At 41.4% G+C, this 16,607-nt stretch overlaps 1 protein-coding gene across 12 annotated transcripts in view; it reads right to left on the minus strand.

Moving 5' to 3' along the window:
• LRP1B (LDL receptor related protein 1B) overlaps positions 1-16,607 on the minus strand; it is a 1,327,274-nt gene that overhangs the window by 255,263 nt on the left and 1,055,404 nt on the right. For all 12 annotated transcript variants that reach the window (XM_073305381.1, XM_073305383.1, XM_073305382.1 and 9 more), the window contains 2 exons: positions 16,466-16,551; positions 645-767 (listed from right to left, as the gene is read on the minus strand). In XM_073305381.1, the coding sequence (XP_073161482.1) occupies positions 645-767; positions 16,466-16,551 (209 nt within the window). The remainder of the gene's footprint in view (positions 1-644; positions 768-16,465; positions 16,552-16,607) is intronic.

Consider the following 16,607-nt stretch of genomic DNA (forward strand, 5'->3'; position numbering starts at 1 on the left):
CTGAGTATAAAAAAAACTATTCACTAGTTTCCCCAAATTAAGAAAAATAAATGGTTTAAATGAACAAAGATGAGTAATAGCTGAAACACTGAACTTGCTCTACTGCCAGAGACAGAACTTTTACTGTGCAGAAGCAAGGACATGATCTTGCTCTGGATTTTCCATAGCAGTTACATTAAATTAACTCCAGCATTTCTGCAGACTAGGCACAGACTAGCACATAAATCACAAATTATGGAAGAAGTTATACTCCAGATTGCTAGATCAGTGTACACTGTTTCTTGACTTACATCTGTTAACTGATCAATTTATACACAATATAAGTCTTATACCGAACCACCTTTTAAGTCACATAGCATTTGGCTCAGGGACACAATTCTTTTGATTAGTTCTGGATTAATTATTGCATTTCTAGTCTAGAAATTTTTATTACATTGCAGAGGTCACAGTTCTCAGGTTTAATCAGGTGCATGTTAGCTGAGAAACAGAAATGGATCTTGGACTTCTATTATGAAAAAGAAACATTAATCACATTTTAGGGATTTAATAAAGACCAGACACAGTATTTTTTCTATCTGATCTTAACTTTATTTATTAATACTTCCCTAATTCTTGTAATGATATTATTATTAGTTCCCAATTACCTTTATGTTACTTCCATTCAAAGACATTCTGTTTATTCTGCTGCCATTTGGTCTGCTGGAATCAATCCAATAGATGAACTCCTCTCTATAATCAAAGTCTATTGCAATCACATTGTTTAGCCCCTAAAAAGGAAAAGAATCAGGTCCACTTTTTTACATATGTTTGAATACACAATATTTGATGGTATTCAAAATACAAAGTAACCACTGCATTTATTATTATTCATATCAAAAGATATATCATACTTACTGTATATTTATGTAGTACTTATGCATTTTAGGTTTTCATATTTTATTTGTAAACATAATCAGAATAGTAAACAAAACTGGGAACAATAGCAAACTATGGTACAAAGAGCTAGAAGTCTCCAGCTGAGACAGGCTTTATTGCTTGAATGTATGCAAGGTGTTTTACAGCTGCCAATAACTTTGTTATCTTGAATTTGATGAGATGGGAAAAGGAGAGCAGTGGTAAGCTGGCTGAAGTTGATTGAGTTCTCTCTAGTAGATATACAAGACCACAAATAGCACTCACTGGTCATTTGGAATTTTCTTGCAAAATGGTGAATTTTGCTATTTTGGAGAGTGGAAACTTGTATGATTTTTTTTTTTTTGCTATATTTGTGGCCTTCATTGCCTGGTTTGGTTTTGAACTGCCTGGTTTTGGTTAGGTTCTGAACAGCCTTGAGAAGGGCTAGTTGAAGTCTGATCCCAATTAGTGTCATAATCTGGAGTGATTTCTGTGGCAAGAAAAGTAAAGGAGTTTTGTTTCTTGCATTTGGTCTCTTATCTTCTGCTTAGTCTTTCTGAGCTTTATTTAAGACCTACTACCAGTCTTTGAAAGAGAACAACAATCAGAGCTTGTTTGATTTGAGTGTCCTATGTCCAGGAATGGAGACATAATAACCTTCTTCTTACCAAATGGTGAAGAAGGCTGATGACACAGAAATTAAGTCAAAGACTATGTCAAAGATGAAGCATATTATGAGAAATGCTTTCCTATGCACTCAGCCAAAGCAAAGGGCTCCCTAACAGCCAGATGCTATCATGATAGGTATACATAAAATAGGTTAGGCCAGTGTTCCCAAACTTGTTCCGCCACTTGTGCAGGGAAAGCCCCTGGAGGGCCAGGCCAGTTTGTTTACCTGCCACGTCCGCCAATGGGAGCTGCTGGAAGCGGCGCGGGCCGAGGGACGTACTGTAAACAAACCGGCTCGGCCCTCCAGGGGCTTTCCCTGCACAAGTGGTGGAACAAGTTTGGGAACCACTGGGTTAGGCAAACAAACAAACATTGCATAGACTCTTCTACTGAAAGTCCCATTATGATAGCAATGATTGATGGGGGAAGATTACATGACCATAGAGTAGCTATGCTAGGAGTTTTGGAAGCTATGTATAGCATACCAGTAGGAAAGCATCATTACACCAATCAAATTGTGGTCCTGGGTGGCAGATGAGGGAGAGACTTTTCATGCTCATATTCCCTAATCAACCAAGGTTCCTACCTTTCTAGATGAGAGAGGTCTTAACTGAGCTCTAGAAGCAATATTTAAGAAAGCGACCAAGAAGCAGAAAGGGCAGAGCCCTCCTGTGGTTTGAGACTCGGAAAGTCTTGCCTTATAATCAAACCATAACCTCCTAATATTCTGATGTGTCACATTGATGGGGCCACAATTATCTTCAGATTTTAGAAGGATGAATCCATATTGTGTTGGGTCACAGGAAGGCAGAGCACAACTGCAGTGAAGGGTGGTGGGAAAAATGAATTAACTTTTCTCAAAGAAACCATCTGTAGTGTTGGGCACTTAACAGTCCACTAGGCATGAACTGAAGAAGTTCAGGAGTGGAAGAGAGGTAACCATTGCAAAAAGCTGCCTATTGTCTGAACCATAAACACTGAGCAATCACTCGATGAAAAAAAGTTACACCCATAGCTTTAATGGTTGTTGTCCAATATGCCTATCCTCTTGTGAGGATCCTACAAAGTCATTTCCTTTAAAGTTTTTTTTTTTTTTTTTTGTGGGCAATTCCTCCCAGCATCTGACAAAGTGTCCAAGGTCCTCCCTCCACCTTGGAATTCCACTGGTGATGGAGGGAGTGTAGATGCGGATTGGAATCCTGAAACATAGTCACTGTGCCTGTTTGAGCATCTGTATTGTGAGAATTGGGAAATATTTGTATTTTTACAAGTATCATGTGTTGCTGTGCACAGTTTTTACAAGTACCATGCCTGAGTGCACAGTTAGATCAAAAAAAGGGTTTGTTATTAAAGAAACCACTTGGGACAGCTGAAACAATGGCCTAAATAAGGAACATTCTCTCAAACAATAACCAGATTAATAGCTGGGAAGAGGGACTCCTCAGTCACACCATGAGGAAGCGCTGTTGGGCGAAGAGAGAGATCAAAATCTACTGGTCTGTTAAAAGGTGCCCCTGGCAGAAAGGTAGGGGAGAAGTGGTCAGCTCAACTGGCCATTACCATTACCTTTGAAAAGTCATGGCGATCGGAGGAGGTCCTGGACAATAGGAAAAAGGCAAATATAGTGCTCACATTTAAAAAAGGGAAGAAAGAGAACCCAGGGAACTACAGACTGCTCAGCTCACTTCAGTCCCCAGCAAAATCATGGAGTAGGTCCTCAAGGAATCAATTTTGAAGCACTTGGAGGAGATGAAGGTGATCAGGAACAGTCAACATGGATTCACCAAGGGCAAGCATGCCTGGCCAACCTGATTACCTTCTATGATGAGATAACTGGCTCTGTGGATATGGGGAAAGCAATGGATATGATATATTGACTTTAGCAAAGCTTTTGATACAGTCTCCCACAGTATTCTTGCCAGCAAGTTAAAGATGTATGGATTGCATGAATGAACTACAAGGTGGATAGAAAGCTGGCTAGATTGTCGGGCTCAATGGATAGTGATCAACAGCTTGATGTCTAGTTGGCAGCCAGTATCAAGCGGAGTGCCCCAGGGATCAGTCCTGGGGCTGGTTTTGTTCAATATCTGTATTAATGATTTGGATGATGGGATGAATTGCACCCTCAGCAAGTTCTCAGATGACACTAAGCTGGGGGGAGACGTAGATATGCTGGAGGGTAGGGATAGGATCCAGGGTGACCTAGACAAATTGGAGGATTGGGCCAAAAGAAATCTGAGGTTCAACAAGGACAAGTGCAGAATCCTGCACTTAGGAAGGAAGAATCCCATGCACCACTACAGGCTGGGGACTGACTGGCTAAGCAGCAGTTCTGCAGAAAAGGACCTGAGGATTACAGTGGTCAAGAAGCTGGATACGAGTCAGCAGTGTGCCCTTGTTGCCAGGAAGGCCAATGGCATATTGGGCTGTATTAGTAGGAGCGTTGCCAGCAGATGGAGGGACGTGATTATTCCCCTCTATTTGGCATAGGTGAGGCCACACCTGGAGTATTGTGGTCAGTTTAGGTCCCCCCAATACAGAAGGGATGTGGACAAATTGGAGAGAGTCCAGTGGAGGGCAACAAAAATGATTATGGGGCTGGTGTACATGACTTATGAGGAAAGGCTGAGAGAAATGGGGTTATTTAGTCTGCAGAAGAGAAGAGTGAGGGGGGATTTGATAGCAGCCTTCAACTACCTGAAAGGGGGTTCCAAAGAGGATGGAGCTAGGCTGTTCTCAGTGATGGCAGATGGCAGAACAAGAAGCAATGGTCTCAAGCTGCAGTGGGGGAAGTCTTGGTTGGCTCTTAGGAAACACTATTTCACTAGGTAGGGTGGTGAAGCACTGTAATGGGTTACCTAGGGAGGTGGTAGAATCTCCATCCTTCAAGGTTTTTAAGGCCCAGCTTGACAAAGGCCTGGCTGGGATGATTTAGTTGGTGTTGGTCCTGCTTTGATCAGGGGATTGGACTAGATGACCTGCTGAGGTCTCTTCCAACCCTAATATTCTTTGATTCTATGAACTGGTAGATATCACAGGGAGAAACAGAGCATGCTTCAGGGTGACCCAGAGAGAGACTGATTAAGAGTCAGGGTCTGCATCAAGCAGGTTACAACAGGACAATGAGGGAACCTCAAGCTAAGGCAAGTCCACCTACAGATCTGCGGGGAATGCCAGTCCTGGGTAAGACAATATGCATATGGAACTATGTTATTTTAAATACACATTTTGTTTCAGAGAACATGCCTCTGTGTTACTGTATAATATCACTGTTCACGGGCTCCTTAAAGAAAACTTGCAGATGCTAACTCAATTAGGGCTGGTAGGTATCACGGTGGGGTGCAATCTAGAGAAAACTGTCAGGGAGTGGTTGGTGTGTGGTGCCGCATCCCAAGGAGAAGTGGAAGCATGATCCTGCCACTTGAAAGGGGTGCTCTCAGGGGACTGGAAAAGGGGTATCAGCAACAGCAGCCTGTGCAGAGACTGTGAAATATATCATGACTTCAACATCTGAAAGGCTTGCTTCTCTCTTTGTTGGTGAGATTCATTTCTTCAGAGGGAATACCGCTGCCGGTATTGTGATCACTTTTGAGATGGTCTAACAGCTGAGAAAGCACCAATTCATTTTTCTCAAAGTTCACCAGAAATTCTGATGGGCTACCAGCTAAACCAAGTCTCAAAGTATAACTATTGCTTCTTGTGGAGATCATGCAAGGACTAGTCAATCATCCACGTATGGCAGACCAGAAATCTGAGTATGAACAGATGCAACTACCACAGATAGGATCTGAAATGAGACTGAAGTATAAAGTGGCACATTGGAAATGCTCCTAACCATGAATAAATCACAGATATTTTTAATGGTCATTTTACACACAACTGATTACCTGCTCTAACCATGGGTAAAAGTTGTCTTTTAATGGTGACCACTGTATGATTGAATAAAACCTCAGCAATCTTAAACTAAACATCCAAATGAATGGGTTTGAGAAAGTGCAAGCTGCTCTGAAATTTTCTCTGAAATGCTGAATAAGAAGGTCTCTTCCACTTAACATGGGAAGCGATGGGAAAGTGAATGAACCAAGATATTTCTGTGAAAGAGCTGAACACAAGACCCTGAAGAAAATGAGATCAACTGATGTTCATTGGTAATATTGCTTCACTAATAATGGATGGGGAATGGGGTGGAGAATACACCTCTGCGATCACAGACTTTCCATTGCCATCTTAGTGTCATCAGCCAGCTTCAACCTAAACTTGGATTATTTGGAGCTGTGTGTCATTTGGATCTTTGGTCAGAAAAAGGTTCTCTTCTAGTAAGAGAGAACAGGATATATAAGGCTTCCATACAACGTAAAGGAATTATTTTGATTATTAAGGTGGATCCATGGAGTCAGGAAAAATCTAGTCTTTAAATGAAGTGGTAGTGAGTGGTTGCTTGATCTGCAAGTTTTACGGCAATGCATTATTCCAGAGTCCAACCTATGTGACTGTCAGTCAAGATGTAGGGAGAAAATGTGACTAAATCAAAGAGCACAACATTAAAAGAATAAAGAGCTGTTGGACTGTATAGAATTAGCTGCCCACCCTCCACACCCAAACCCACAGTGATACAACCAGAGCTTTGGCACAATAGATTACTGCGGTGAAAGATACAACACCCTCAGTTACCAATTTTTTTTAAAGTTTGTCTCCAGATTTCTGCTATAGGCATCCTTATGGGACGTAGAACAGTCTGCAGATAAAGACAGCTTCTTAAGAAAGGTGACTGAGGCTGTATGAATACAAGGCTAAAACCCTCACATTTTGGTAATGGGTCAAGTCGATCCAAGAATTTGTGAAAAATAGGCTCTGCATCTGGATGTTCCAAGTTCCCGTAAAATTTCCTCAATATCCAGACTGATAGGAAACGGCCTGCTTGTCTCTGTTTATTTTTTCTTTGGTTCAGGTAACATGGAAAAGGATACCAGGAATACCAGAGCTTCAGCATCTTCAAGAAAAAGTGGCCCAGTTTCATTTGGAGTGGGGAGACAGGAAGTGTACTTTGACCATAAAACATCTCTCCTTCCTGCTCTGAAGCATGGTTCAGGATCCTTATTTCCTCTTGGACTACTTAGTTGTCCCCAATGCTTCTAGTAAAGGGTAGGGAGAGATTTTAAAGTGGTATTAGCTCTGTGATGGTGGCCATGATCCTCCCTGCCCGTTGACCTTCCCTCAGTCTAGGGAAATCATGGAGGTTTGATGATGGAGGGAGCAGGAATAGGAGAGTAAAGGAACATAGGAAGGGAGGACAAAAATGCACTGGTTGTGTGTGAGGAAGGAGACAGAGGAAGAGGAGCTGATGCTGTAATGGAAAGAGTTCCATAGCAATTTAGTGGGCATTGAATGAAATCCCAGCTCCTAGTTCCTCTCCTTGTGAGCATTTATTGAACAGCTATTAGGCTAGGGAAGCACAGATTTTACAGGTAGAGGAGAGTAGTTGCCCATCTCTGTCAGAGCCTTGCACATCCCTTTAGTGAGAGCTGTAACCTCACTGTCCCCTTCAATGTCTAAATGAAGGAGGTAGACCTGAGAGATCTCTGATCTCACAAGAGACACAGAGAGAAAGAGCTATCTAGGCAGGAGGGACAAAAAAGTAGTCTGAGGAGGAAGATATCTCACTTTGTTCTGCTGGTTCAGGCCTCTTTCCTCTTTTTCAAATCCAGATGACTTTAAAGGCACCATCATCCTGAGGACAAAGGCCAGTAACTTCTCAGAACAGCAGCAGTAGAACTCATACTAGTGTAGGGTGGAGACTGATGTGAAGATGTAGGAGCCAAAATTCAGATGTCCTCTTTGGTTGGAGCTATCTGGGCTCTAGTGTAATAGTAAGGGGACTGTTAACTCAAGGTTGGTGGAGCCCTGAGGAAAACTGCCAACACCACTCACACAGAAAACTTATATTTTTTCTCCTGACTGTAATATTGTTGTAGGAAGGAAAGAGAAACAGTGACACCTTACTCAAAAGTAATTTGAAGTTTTTTTCAGAAGACGAGACACACTAGCATCATGTTGTTTGCTATGCTCTCTAATAGAACTCATGTACAGTCAAATATTTAATGCAAGATGACTAATTTGGTACATACTCCTGTGTGAAATTGAACACCTCCCCTGTGACATTAAGATATACAAGAAGTCAGGAAAAAGCATGGCTCTGCTTACTGCTACTGTTAATTTCTATTGAGACAGGTTTTGTAGTATTTTTTAATTATCTGATTAGTTCTGAAACAAATCATTTATTAAAAATGATTTTCGGAATAAAACATATGGTAATTAACCACAGATAGGTGACGAATAGCTGCAAAGATACAAAAGTGCTGAAAAAATACCTCTGTCCTTAGCAGGTGTCTGTGTTTCTATTTAGGAAGTATTTTCTCAAAGAAAGACTAAGAATAAAATATTTCCGACTTCTAGTATATTTACAATAATTTAGACTAATTATGGATACATTTATGTTTGCATCATTTATAGTACAGTATATTTGGGATGTTTTCATGAATTGTGTGAATCGATAAAATGGATAGTAATTAGCCCAAATAATATACAAAGAGAGAGGGAATGGTTAGTCACCTTCTTGAACAACAACAGTTGGTCAGTGTAATGGTGTGGGTACCCATCTGATGTACTGGGGCTGGAGAGATTTCCCTAGCAGTACTCACGGGGGCAGACAGACATGCACTCTGGCTTTTTGCATGGTCCAAGCTGAGGATATAATGGGTGGAGCTGCCCTGTAACATCCTTCAGTTCCTTTGAACTAGACTCTAGATCACTGATTCTGATACTTTGGGGAAAGAGGTTTGGCCATATAATTAACATATGCTACGCATCTTGAAGAACAACAGTTACAAAAGAAAAGTAACTGTTTTCTTCTTCTAGTGATTGCATATATCCATTTAATTGAAGGTGACTCCCAAATGTTTTTTGATGGAAGTGGAGCTAGGACTGTAGGACTACTTTCCCCATCAATCACATCTTCCCCTGATGCAGAAGTAATTGCACAGTGTCTAGCAATGTGTGAACAAAGGACCATGTCACTGCTCTGCAGATGTTCACAATGGGAGTGTTTCCTGGATGGAGGTCGAGTGTGCCCTAATTGAATATGTTGAAAGCTTCTCAGGGAGCATAATAGAACAATGCAGCTGGTAGTCCATTTGGAGAGTTGTTGTGTTGTGACGGGATGACTTCTCATTCATTCTGCATAGGATACAAAAAGCTGGGAAGAAGCCTGAAAGTATGGACGTTGAAAGTACATTTGAAGTATGGAGTTCTTGTTCATCTTTGTGAACATGTGGTTTGGGGGCGGGGAAGGACTGGTAAGTATATTGACTGACTGAGGTGAAAATCTGAGGCACTACTTTGGAAAGAAATTTAGGGTGTGGCCCAACCTGTGCCTTGTCCTTGTAGAATATGGTTTATGGAGGATCTCTCACCAGGGCATGTAACTCTACCATTCTCCTCGCAGAGGTGATGGCTATTAAGAAGGCTACCTTCACTGAGAAGTGTACCAATAAGCAGGATGCTAAGAGCTCAAATGGAGGTCAAATAAGAGCTGACAGTACTAAATTCAAGTCCCAAGGTGGAGTTGGATTCCTGATAGGTGAAGAACAGCCTGGCTAGACCTTCTAGGAAATTGGTTGTCACAGTATTAGAAGAAAAACAACAACAGTCCTTCCAGTAATATGAGGGTGAAATTCTGAAATTGCAGCCAGATGTACCTTAATGGAGCTGACTGCCAGACCTGACTCTTTAAGATGTAAAAGAGTTCAAAACCTTTTGAATTGTAGATGGCATAGGAGACGTACTCTGGCTAACATCCAAGATGGAGAAATATTTCCATTTACTAAGGCACAGGTTTACAATTTTTTTTTTTGCTGTGCCCCCCACTTCAGAGATTCATGTCCCATGTGTGCCTCCTTCTTTCTAAGAAGCAGTAGATATGTATACAGCAAGCCCTTGTCCCAACGTAACAGGAAACTGTCGGAGATGTACTTGAGACTGTTACCCCTTCTTGAACAGAATTAAGGACACTTCCAGTTCTAGTGAATTGCGAACAAATCCACTGTAGGAACTCTCCCTACTTAAAACAGTGATCTTCAAATGGTTGTGTTGAGAGACCATTTGTGATCCAGGTTCAAAAACCTGCTCAGGCAGTCTGCTAGGACATTCTGAACTCCTGGAGGGCGCAAAACCATGAGAGTTAACAAGTTCTATATGCAGAAATTTGACAACCTCATTTCTCCTGACACAGGCTGTCTGACCTGGCATCCCTCTGCTTGTTCACATAAAACACTGCTGTGCTGTTGTCAGTGAGCACCTGGATAGTCCTCTGAATGTATGGCAGGAACTGTTGACACACTCTGGATATTGTAAGCAAACTCAAGGAGATTTAGGTTTAATTTAGCCTTTTGAGTGGACCTCAAGCCATGAGCCTGCAGGTTGTCCAAATGCCCTCTCCACCCCATGGTGGAAGTGTCCATTCCCAAGGTAATACAGGGGAGAACCAGTGAGAACGAGACTCCTCTGCATATGTGTGCAAGGGATATATAGAACAGATATGTCTTAAATGTTTAACTACAGATTCCTTCTGGCCCTAATCAACATCAATAAAGCTATCCATCTCTGTTTATCCCGGAATAGGATCTGCCTAGAAAGTAAAGATAATGAAGCACATGATTCATATCATTCAAGAAACTTTGTCTAAAGACCCACATATCAGCCTAGGTCAGGAATTCCTCTCCCTAAGAAGAGAAACTAACATGGCTAAATCAGATTATTGTTAAATATGTAGGCATCAATCTCTCTCATAATTTGCAACCTTTTTCTCCCTCTCAATCTAGCTAAAAAGAACTTAGTTACCAAGAAGGGTGACACCCTGCTTTCCTGAGCAAACTGGTGCATTGCACATTGTGAGTGAATAAATAGATGCTTGGGGACATTTCCAGTTCTAGTGAGTTAAGCAAACTAAGGGTAGCAGGTTTAAAACAAATAAAAGGAAGTTCTTCTTCACTCAGCAGAGTCAACCTGTGGAATTCCTTGCCTGAGGAGGTTGTGAAGGCTAGGACTATAACAGGGTTTAAAAGAGAACTCAATAAATTCATGGAGGTTAAGTCCACTAATGGCTATTAGCCAGGATGGGTAAGGAATGTCCCTAGCCTCTGTTTGTCAGAGGGTGGAGATGGATGGCAGGAGAGGTCACTTGATCTTTACCTGTTAAGTTCACTCCCTCTGGGGCACTTTGCATTGGCCACTATCAGTAGACAGGATACTGGGCTGGATGGACCTTTGGTCTGACCCAATATGGCCATTCTTATGTTCTTATGTTATGTAAACTAGAAATGTGGTTGCAGGATTGAACATAAAATTGGGCAAACTACCTGTTACCCCAAGAAATCCAGGCCACATGTTTCCCCAATGCATAAACTGCACATTGCTTTCCTTGCATAGCAAATAAAACCATGGATAATCTGTCTCTCATCCTGTCATAAATATAAAGGGAAGGGTAAACCCCTTTGAAATCCCTCCTGGCCAGGGGAAAGCTCCTCTCACCTGTAAAGGGTTAAGAAGCTAAAGGTAACCTCGCTGGCACCTGACCAAAATGACCAATGAGGAAACAAGATATTTTCAAAAGCTGGGAGGAGGGAGAGAAACAAAGGGTCTGTGTCTGTCTGTATGCTGGTTTCTGCCAGGGATAGACCAGGAATGGAGCCTTAGAACTTTTAGTAAGTAATCTAGCTAGGTATGTGTTAGATTATGATTTCTTTAAATGGCTGAGAAAAGAATTGTGCTGAATAGAATAACTATTTCTGTCTGTGTATCTTTTTTGTAACTTAAGGTTTTGCCTAGAGGGGTTCTCTATGTTTTTGAATCTAATTACCCTGTAAGATATCTACCATCCTGATTTTACAGGGGGGATTTCTTTATTTCTATTTACTTCTATTTTTTATTAAAAGTCTTCTTGTAAAACACTGAATGCTTTTTCATTGTTCTCAGATCCAAGGGTTGGGGTCTGTGGTCACCTATGCAAATTGGTGAGGCTTTTTATCCAACATTTCCCAGGAAAGGGGGGGTGCAAGTGTTGGGAGGATTGTTCATTGTTCTTAAGATCCAAGGGTCTGGGTCTGTAGTCACCTAGGCAAATTGGTGAGGCTTTTTACCAAACCTTGTCCAGGAAGTGGGGTGCAAGGTTTTGGGAAGTATTTTGGGGGGAAGGACACGTCCAAACAGCTCTTCCCCAGTAACCAGTATTAGTTTGGTGGTGGTAGCGGCCAGTCCAAGGATAACGGGTGTAATATTTTGTACCTTGGGGAAGTTTTGACCTAAGCTGGTAAAGATAAGCTTAGGAGGTTTTTCATGCAGGTCCCCACATCTGTACCCTAGAGTTCAGAGTGGGGGAGGAACCTTGACACATCCCAAATTAGAAGCTGCACATTTGCTTGCCTTGTGAGTATGTCCTCCCATTTTAGAAGATTATAAGGATTTTGTTGGTTTGGATTGTAATTATTTTTGCATCTTAGAAATAATAGGAATTTTCAGGCAGAAGGAAGGGAAGGTAAATTAAAAGATATAAACTAAGGTATAACTTTGAAATATTAAAAGAAATTGGTTAAAAGAGGGGAATCCCAATTAATAATGGGAGTTAATAATTAAATAAACTCATTGAAATTAATCAAATTTTAAAAGTCTCCAATAAAAATTAAATTTGTTATACACCAAAAAGGCATCCATTGGATACCAATGGAAGCAACAGTGAAAATAAGAGAAATGAAATCTAATGACCCACCTGACAAGTGTCCAATAGGAAGCAGACAATGGATCCCTCTAATGAGCCTGAAACTAGGTTACATAAAACTGAGGTCACCATGTGCTCAAGAGAGTTGACTGGCCCCAAAAGAAGCTGCAGCATCCTAAGTGCAACTAATTCCTGGACCAGCTTTGTGGAAAGGACATTCTCCCATCCCAGAGTTAACAGGATAAGAAGTGTTGAGATTTCATTTTGATTTTTTTCCCCTTTTATTCTTTATCATAAATAACTGAAGGTTATCTTTCTGAGTCTACACTCTCTAGTGAGACCTCAAAATAACCATATTTTAGATTTTAACTCCTTTATAAGGCCAAGCAAACTGACCTAGGAGAGACTGAAAATGATAACTTTGCACAATTGTTTTTAATATTCTAAACTTGCGTCTTTTGGACTAGTTCAGTCAAAGAGGAGTAAACACACATTTAAAGGGGCCTTAAAGACCAGCACATCCTTGGAAGTGTGATAAATGTGTTAGGAATTGAGAATTTATTATCATAAGTAAATGAAATAAGAAATCTTGGTAATATGCATTTTTCTTTGATATAACTGCTGAGCCTCAACTGTACCCTGTGATTATAGAATGCAAGACTGTAATGTGTATGTAGTACATACCACGGACATTGGTTGTGTTTGCATGTAAGTGATGATCTGTTCATTGTTCTGGGTGGATTAATAAATTGTTGGTTGGCTAAGAATAAGCAAATGTCCTTATCTGAAAAATACTGTTCAAGTTAAAAGTTGACCTGAAAAGAAGCTTGCATTAAAAATAGTAAGCTAACACTCCCTGGACGCAAGAAAAAGGGATTATTCTATTAACACTTATCCAATTGGAAAACCTAATTTGTTCCTTTTCGCACTTCCATGTTGTCTTGGCTCATCCACCAATTTAGAGATGATTATATCCTGGATGGTATCCATACTATCTTGTCTAAGTGGTGTAGCTGAAGATGGTAGACTGACTTGAGCCATTCTTGCATACTGTCGAGATGCAGTCTGGCATAAGGGAACATATATGTATAAGGAGTTATGTTTCCCAGGAGCCTAAGGCAGTTCTGATCTTTGAACAACAAATAAGGGTCCTATTACAACTGGAAACCTGGCTGTGGCAGATAAGCCCTGGCTGATGTCAAGTCCAAGACCACGCCAATGAACTCTAATCTTTGTATTGATGACATGATTGATTTTTTTTCTCTGTTTATATATTTTCAGGCCTAAGTGGATGAACAGATAGAGAATCCAATGGAAACTGCTCTCCACCTGCTGATGGGAGTTGTCTCATTCCAACTATTCATTCAGATACACATGCTTGTCCCAATGGCAGAAATAGGCTGATACCACCATCATGCACTTGGTGAATAATCTTGGCAAGGATAAAACATCGAAGGGTAGTATGGTGAACTGGAAGTGATCTCCTCCTACCATGAGCCTTAGGAACCTTCTGTCACCAAGGCAGATTGCAACATGAAAGTAGGCACTTGTAGGTTGAGGCACACAAACTGCCCAGATCCCAAGATGTTATAGTTACAGCAAGGGACACCATACAGAACTATAACCTTTTGATGTATTTCTTTAAAGTTCCAAAGGTTTAGAATGGCCCTGAGCCCCCTGTGGCTTTTGGTATCTGGAAATACCAAGAGTAAACCCCCCTGTCCCAGTGTTGAGGATACAATTCTTGTACAGTTCCCAAATAATGTAGAGTCTGTTCTTCTTGCTTTAATACAGACTTGTGAGATCAGTCTCTGAAAAGGGACTGGGAAGGGAGGGGTGGGTGAGGACAAAAAGGGACAGATAGACCTTTCAGAATATATCCCAATTCCACTCTGCTTAGCACACCATTTGAGGTGATAGTCTGCCAAGCACTTAGGAAATGGGATGCTTGCTCCACAAGGGAAGGAAAGGGCCAGCAAGATACAAGCTGATGTGTATGCTGTGTTTTCATTCACCACTGGCAAAACCAAGAGCTCAATGTGGGGTATTGATAGAACAGCTGGAACCTCTGGATAGTTACACTCTGTGTGGTTTCCCACAGGCATAATGAATAAAGGGGTTTGCCAAAGTTAATTGCATTATCACTGCATTTATACAAAGGGCTACCTTTCCGGATATAACCAGGTGAAAATGTCTGAGATTGTAAGGATTCTCCTTCACCAGCTCCATCTGCATATCTAGAGATATAGCCACCTTTTCAGGAGCTCCTGGTAAACCTTAATCATCTGCTACTGGGGAAGAAGCTTTTGGGAGCAGAGCCTTATCTGGTGATGAGGTATTTAAGGGAGAAAAGGCAGGACTCTCTTGAGGCTGGTATTGCACCACTGAGGTAGAGAGTTGGTCTAAGGCACATTGAGAAAGGACTCTTAATTCAGTGTCCAGTAGCTGTTTGGTACTGACAACAAGTGGTCTCTCTCTACTAGACTGGAAAACCTCCCTTCTTAGTGATGTATTTCTATGTAGAAGCGGGGATCTTGATGCTGGAGGCACCCCGAAGGCCAGCACAGACAAAGGGGAGGCTGATACAGTACCGGAGGCCAGCTATGTCTGGACCAGGTACCCCAATCTCTCAACTTCCTGCTCACTTTCAGTGAGAATGAGTTCCAGAGGATGCCCTGGATTCCCTGAAATGGGAACCACAGGAACCACTTCGGCATTTGACGAGGAGTAAGAGTGGTGGTGTAATCCTGGGAGGCGTCAGCATAGATTGGGACTGGGACTTGCATCAAGACTAGTAACAGAGCAGCATGGGAGGCTTCCTAGATACCAGTACCATGTGCGGAGGTGGAGTGGGTACCAGTGGTCTAGGTGCTGTTTATGAAGAACCTGAGGAAAATGATACCAGACCTGAGCTCATGGGCACCATGGAAGACACCAGTGTCGATGCTGAAGCTTGCACCATGTGTGACAGCACCAGTAGACAGCCCTCTCTCTGAATGAATGGCAAAAGTACTAACAGGCCATTCATAGTTGTGTAGGTCTCTACTGTTGTCCATAGCAGCAGATCCCTCTGTCCTGCAATAAGCAGAGGTGATGGATCCACTGTTGCCACCAACGAAGTATGTGATCTCGACGGTCCTGGAATCTGTACCAGAGTCAATGTCTGAGACACTCTGTGAGTCATTACCAGGGAGTGGGGATCCATTGGGTATGGTCTATCTTTGGTATTGGGTGGCTTATCTCTGTGGTAGAGGATTTTAAAGAAGTCAAAGACATCCTTTTTTTTTTTGGTTCTGAAGGCCGAGCGTGCTCAGCGAAAAGAGCAGTTTCCATGAGGATGTATTTTCTCTCTTCTTTTTCATTTCAGTTTCGAAGCCATGGCAACTCAGACACCACTCATGCACTTTAAACAGAGAGAGTGAGGACCAGTAACAGGCAACACTGTATGACACCCAGAACAGGGCTTAAAGCCAGGGGACCCTGGCAGATGCTTACCCTGATACTTGGTGAAGCCTGAAGACAGCCGCTTATTCAACAATAATAACTTTTTAAAAAAAAATCAATAAATAAGGATACAAAGTACCCAAACAAGTACCACTAACTAAGAACTAGCTAACTACATACAAATATAGTTCACAGATAAACCAACAATGAAAAGCACACTTCAATCATCAACAATAAGAAGGCAATGAAGGATGGGGCGGGGCTGTGGTTTCACCCTGTATACCCTTGGCTTGGAGATCGAGGGAAGCCAAGGTGCAAGCGTGACTGCCTCTATGGGTATTGCTATGGAAAACTCTCCAGCACCAGTGCATGAAATTTACACATTCACTTGCAGTATAACCAACATATGCAAACACTTGAAAAAGTAGACATCTCTTTGGAAAGCTGAAAGAACACACATTTTTGGATTTCAGAGTGAGTCAGACAATTGCCTGGATATTAATACAAATCAAAAACTCAATCAGAACAGTCATTTTAAGAAACTGTAAACATCACTATATACATGAGGTCACTGCATTATTCTGCAACACATACTATAACAGTTCTCGGATTATCTTTCTCTCAACTACATACTTTAAATAGTAATAAGAGTATTAAAATGAAACGTAGAGAATGTTACTGTGATTATACCTGTTTCAATGAAGTGTAGTTGGATCCATCAGTGCTAATTTTTCTTATTTCATGATGGTCAGCCAGAATTAAGAAAGGCTCCTCATCTAAACCACAGAAGAAAGAATATATTACATTAGGGTTTTTTAATTTATGTTATGGA

Source organism: Lepidochelys kempii, chromosome 11, assembly GCF_965140265.1.
Source record: "Lepidochelys kempii isolate rLepKem1 chromosome 11, rLepKem1.hap2, whole genome shotgun sequence".
Lineage (NCBI taxonomy): Eukaryota > Metazoa > Chordata > Testudines > Cheloniidae > Lepidochelys > Lepidochelys kempii.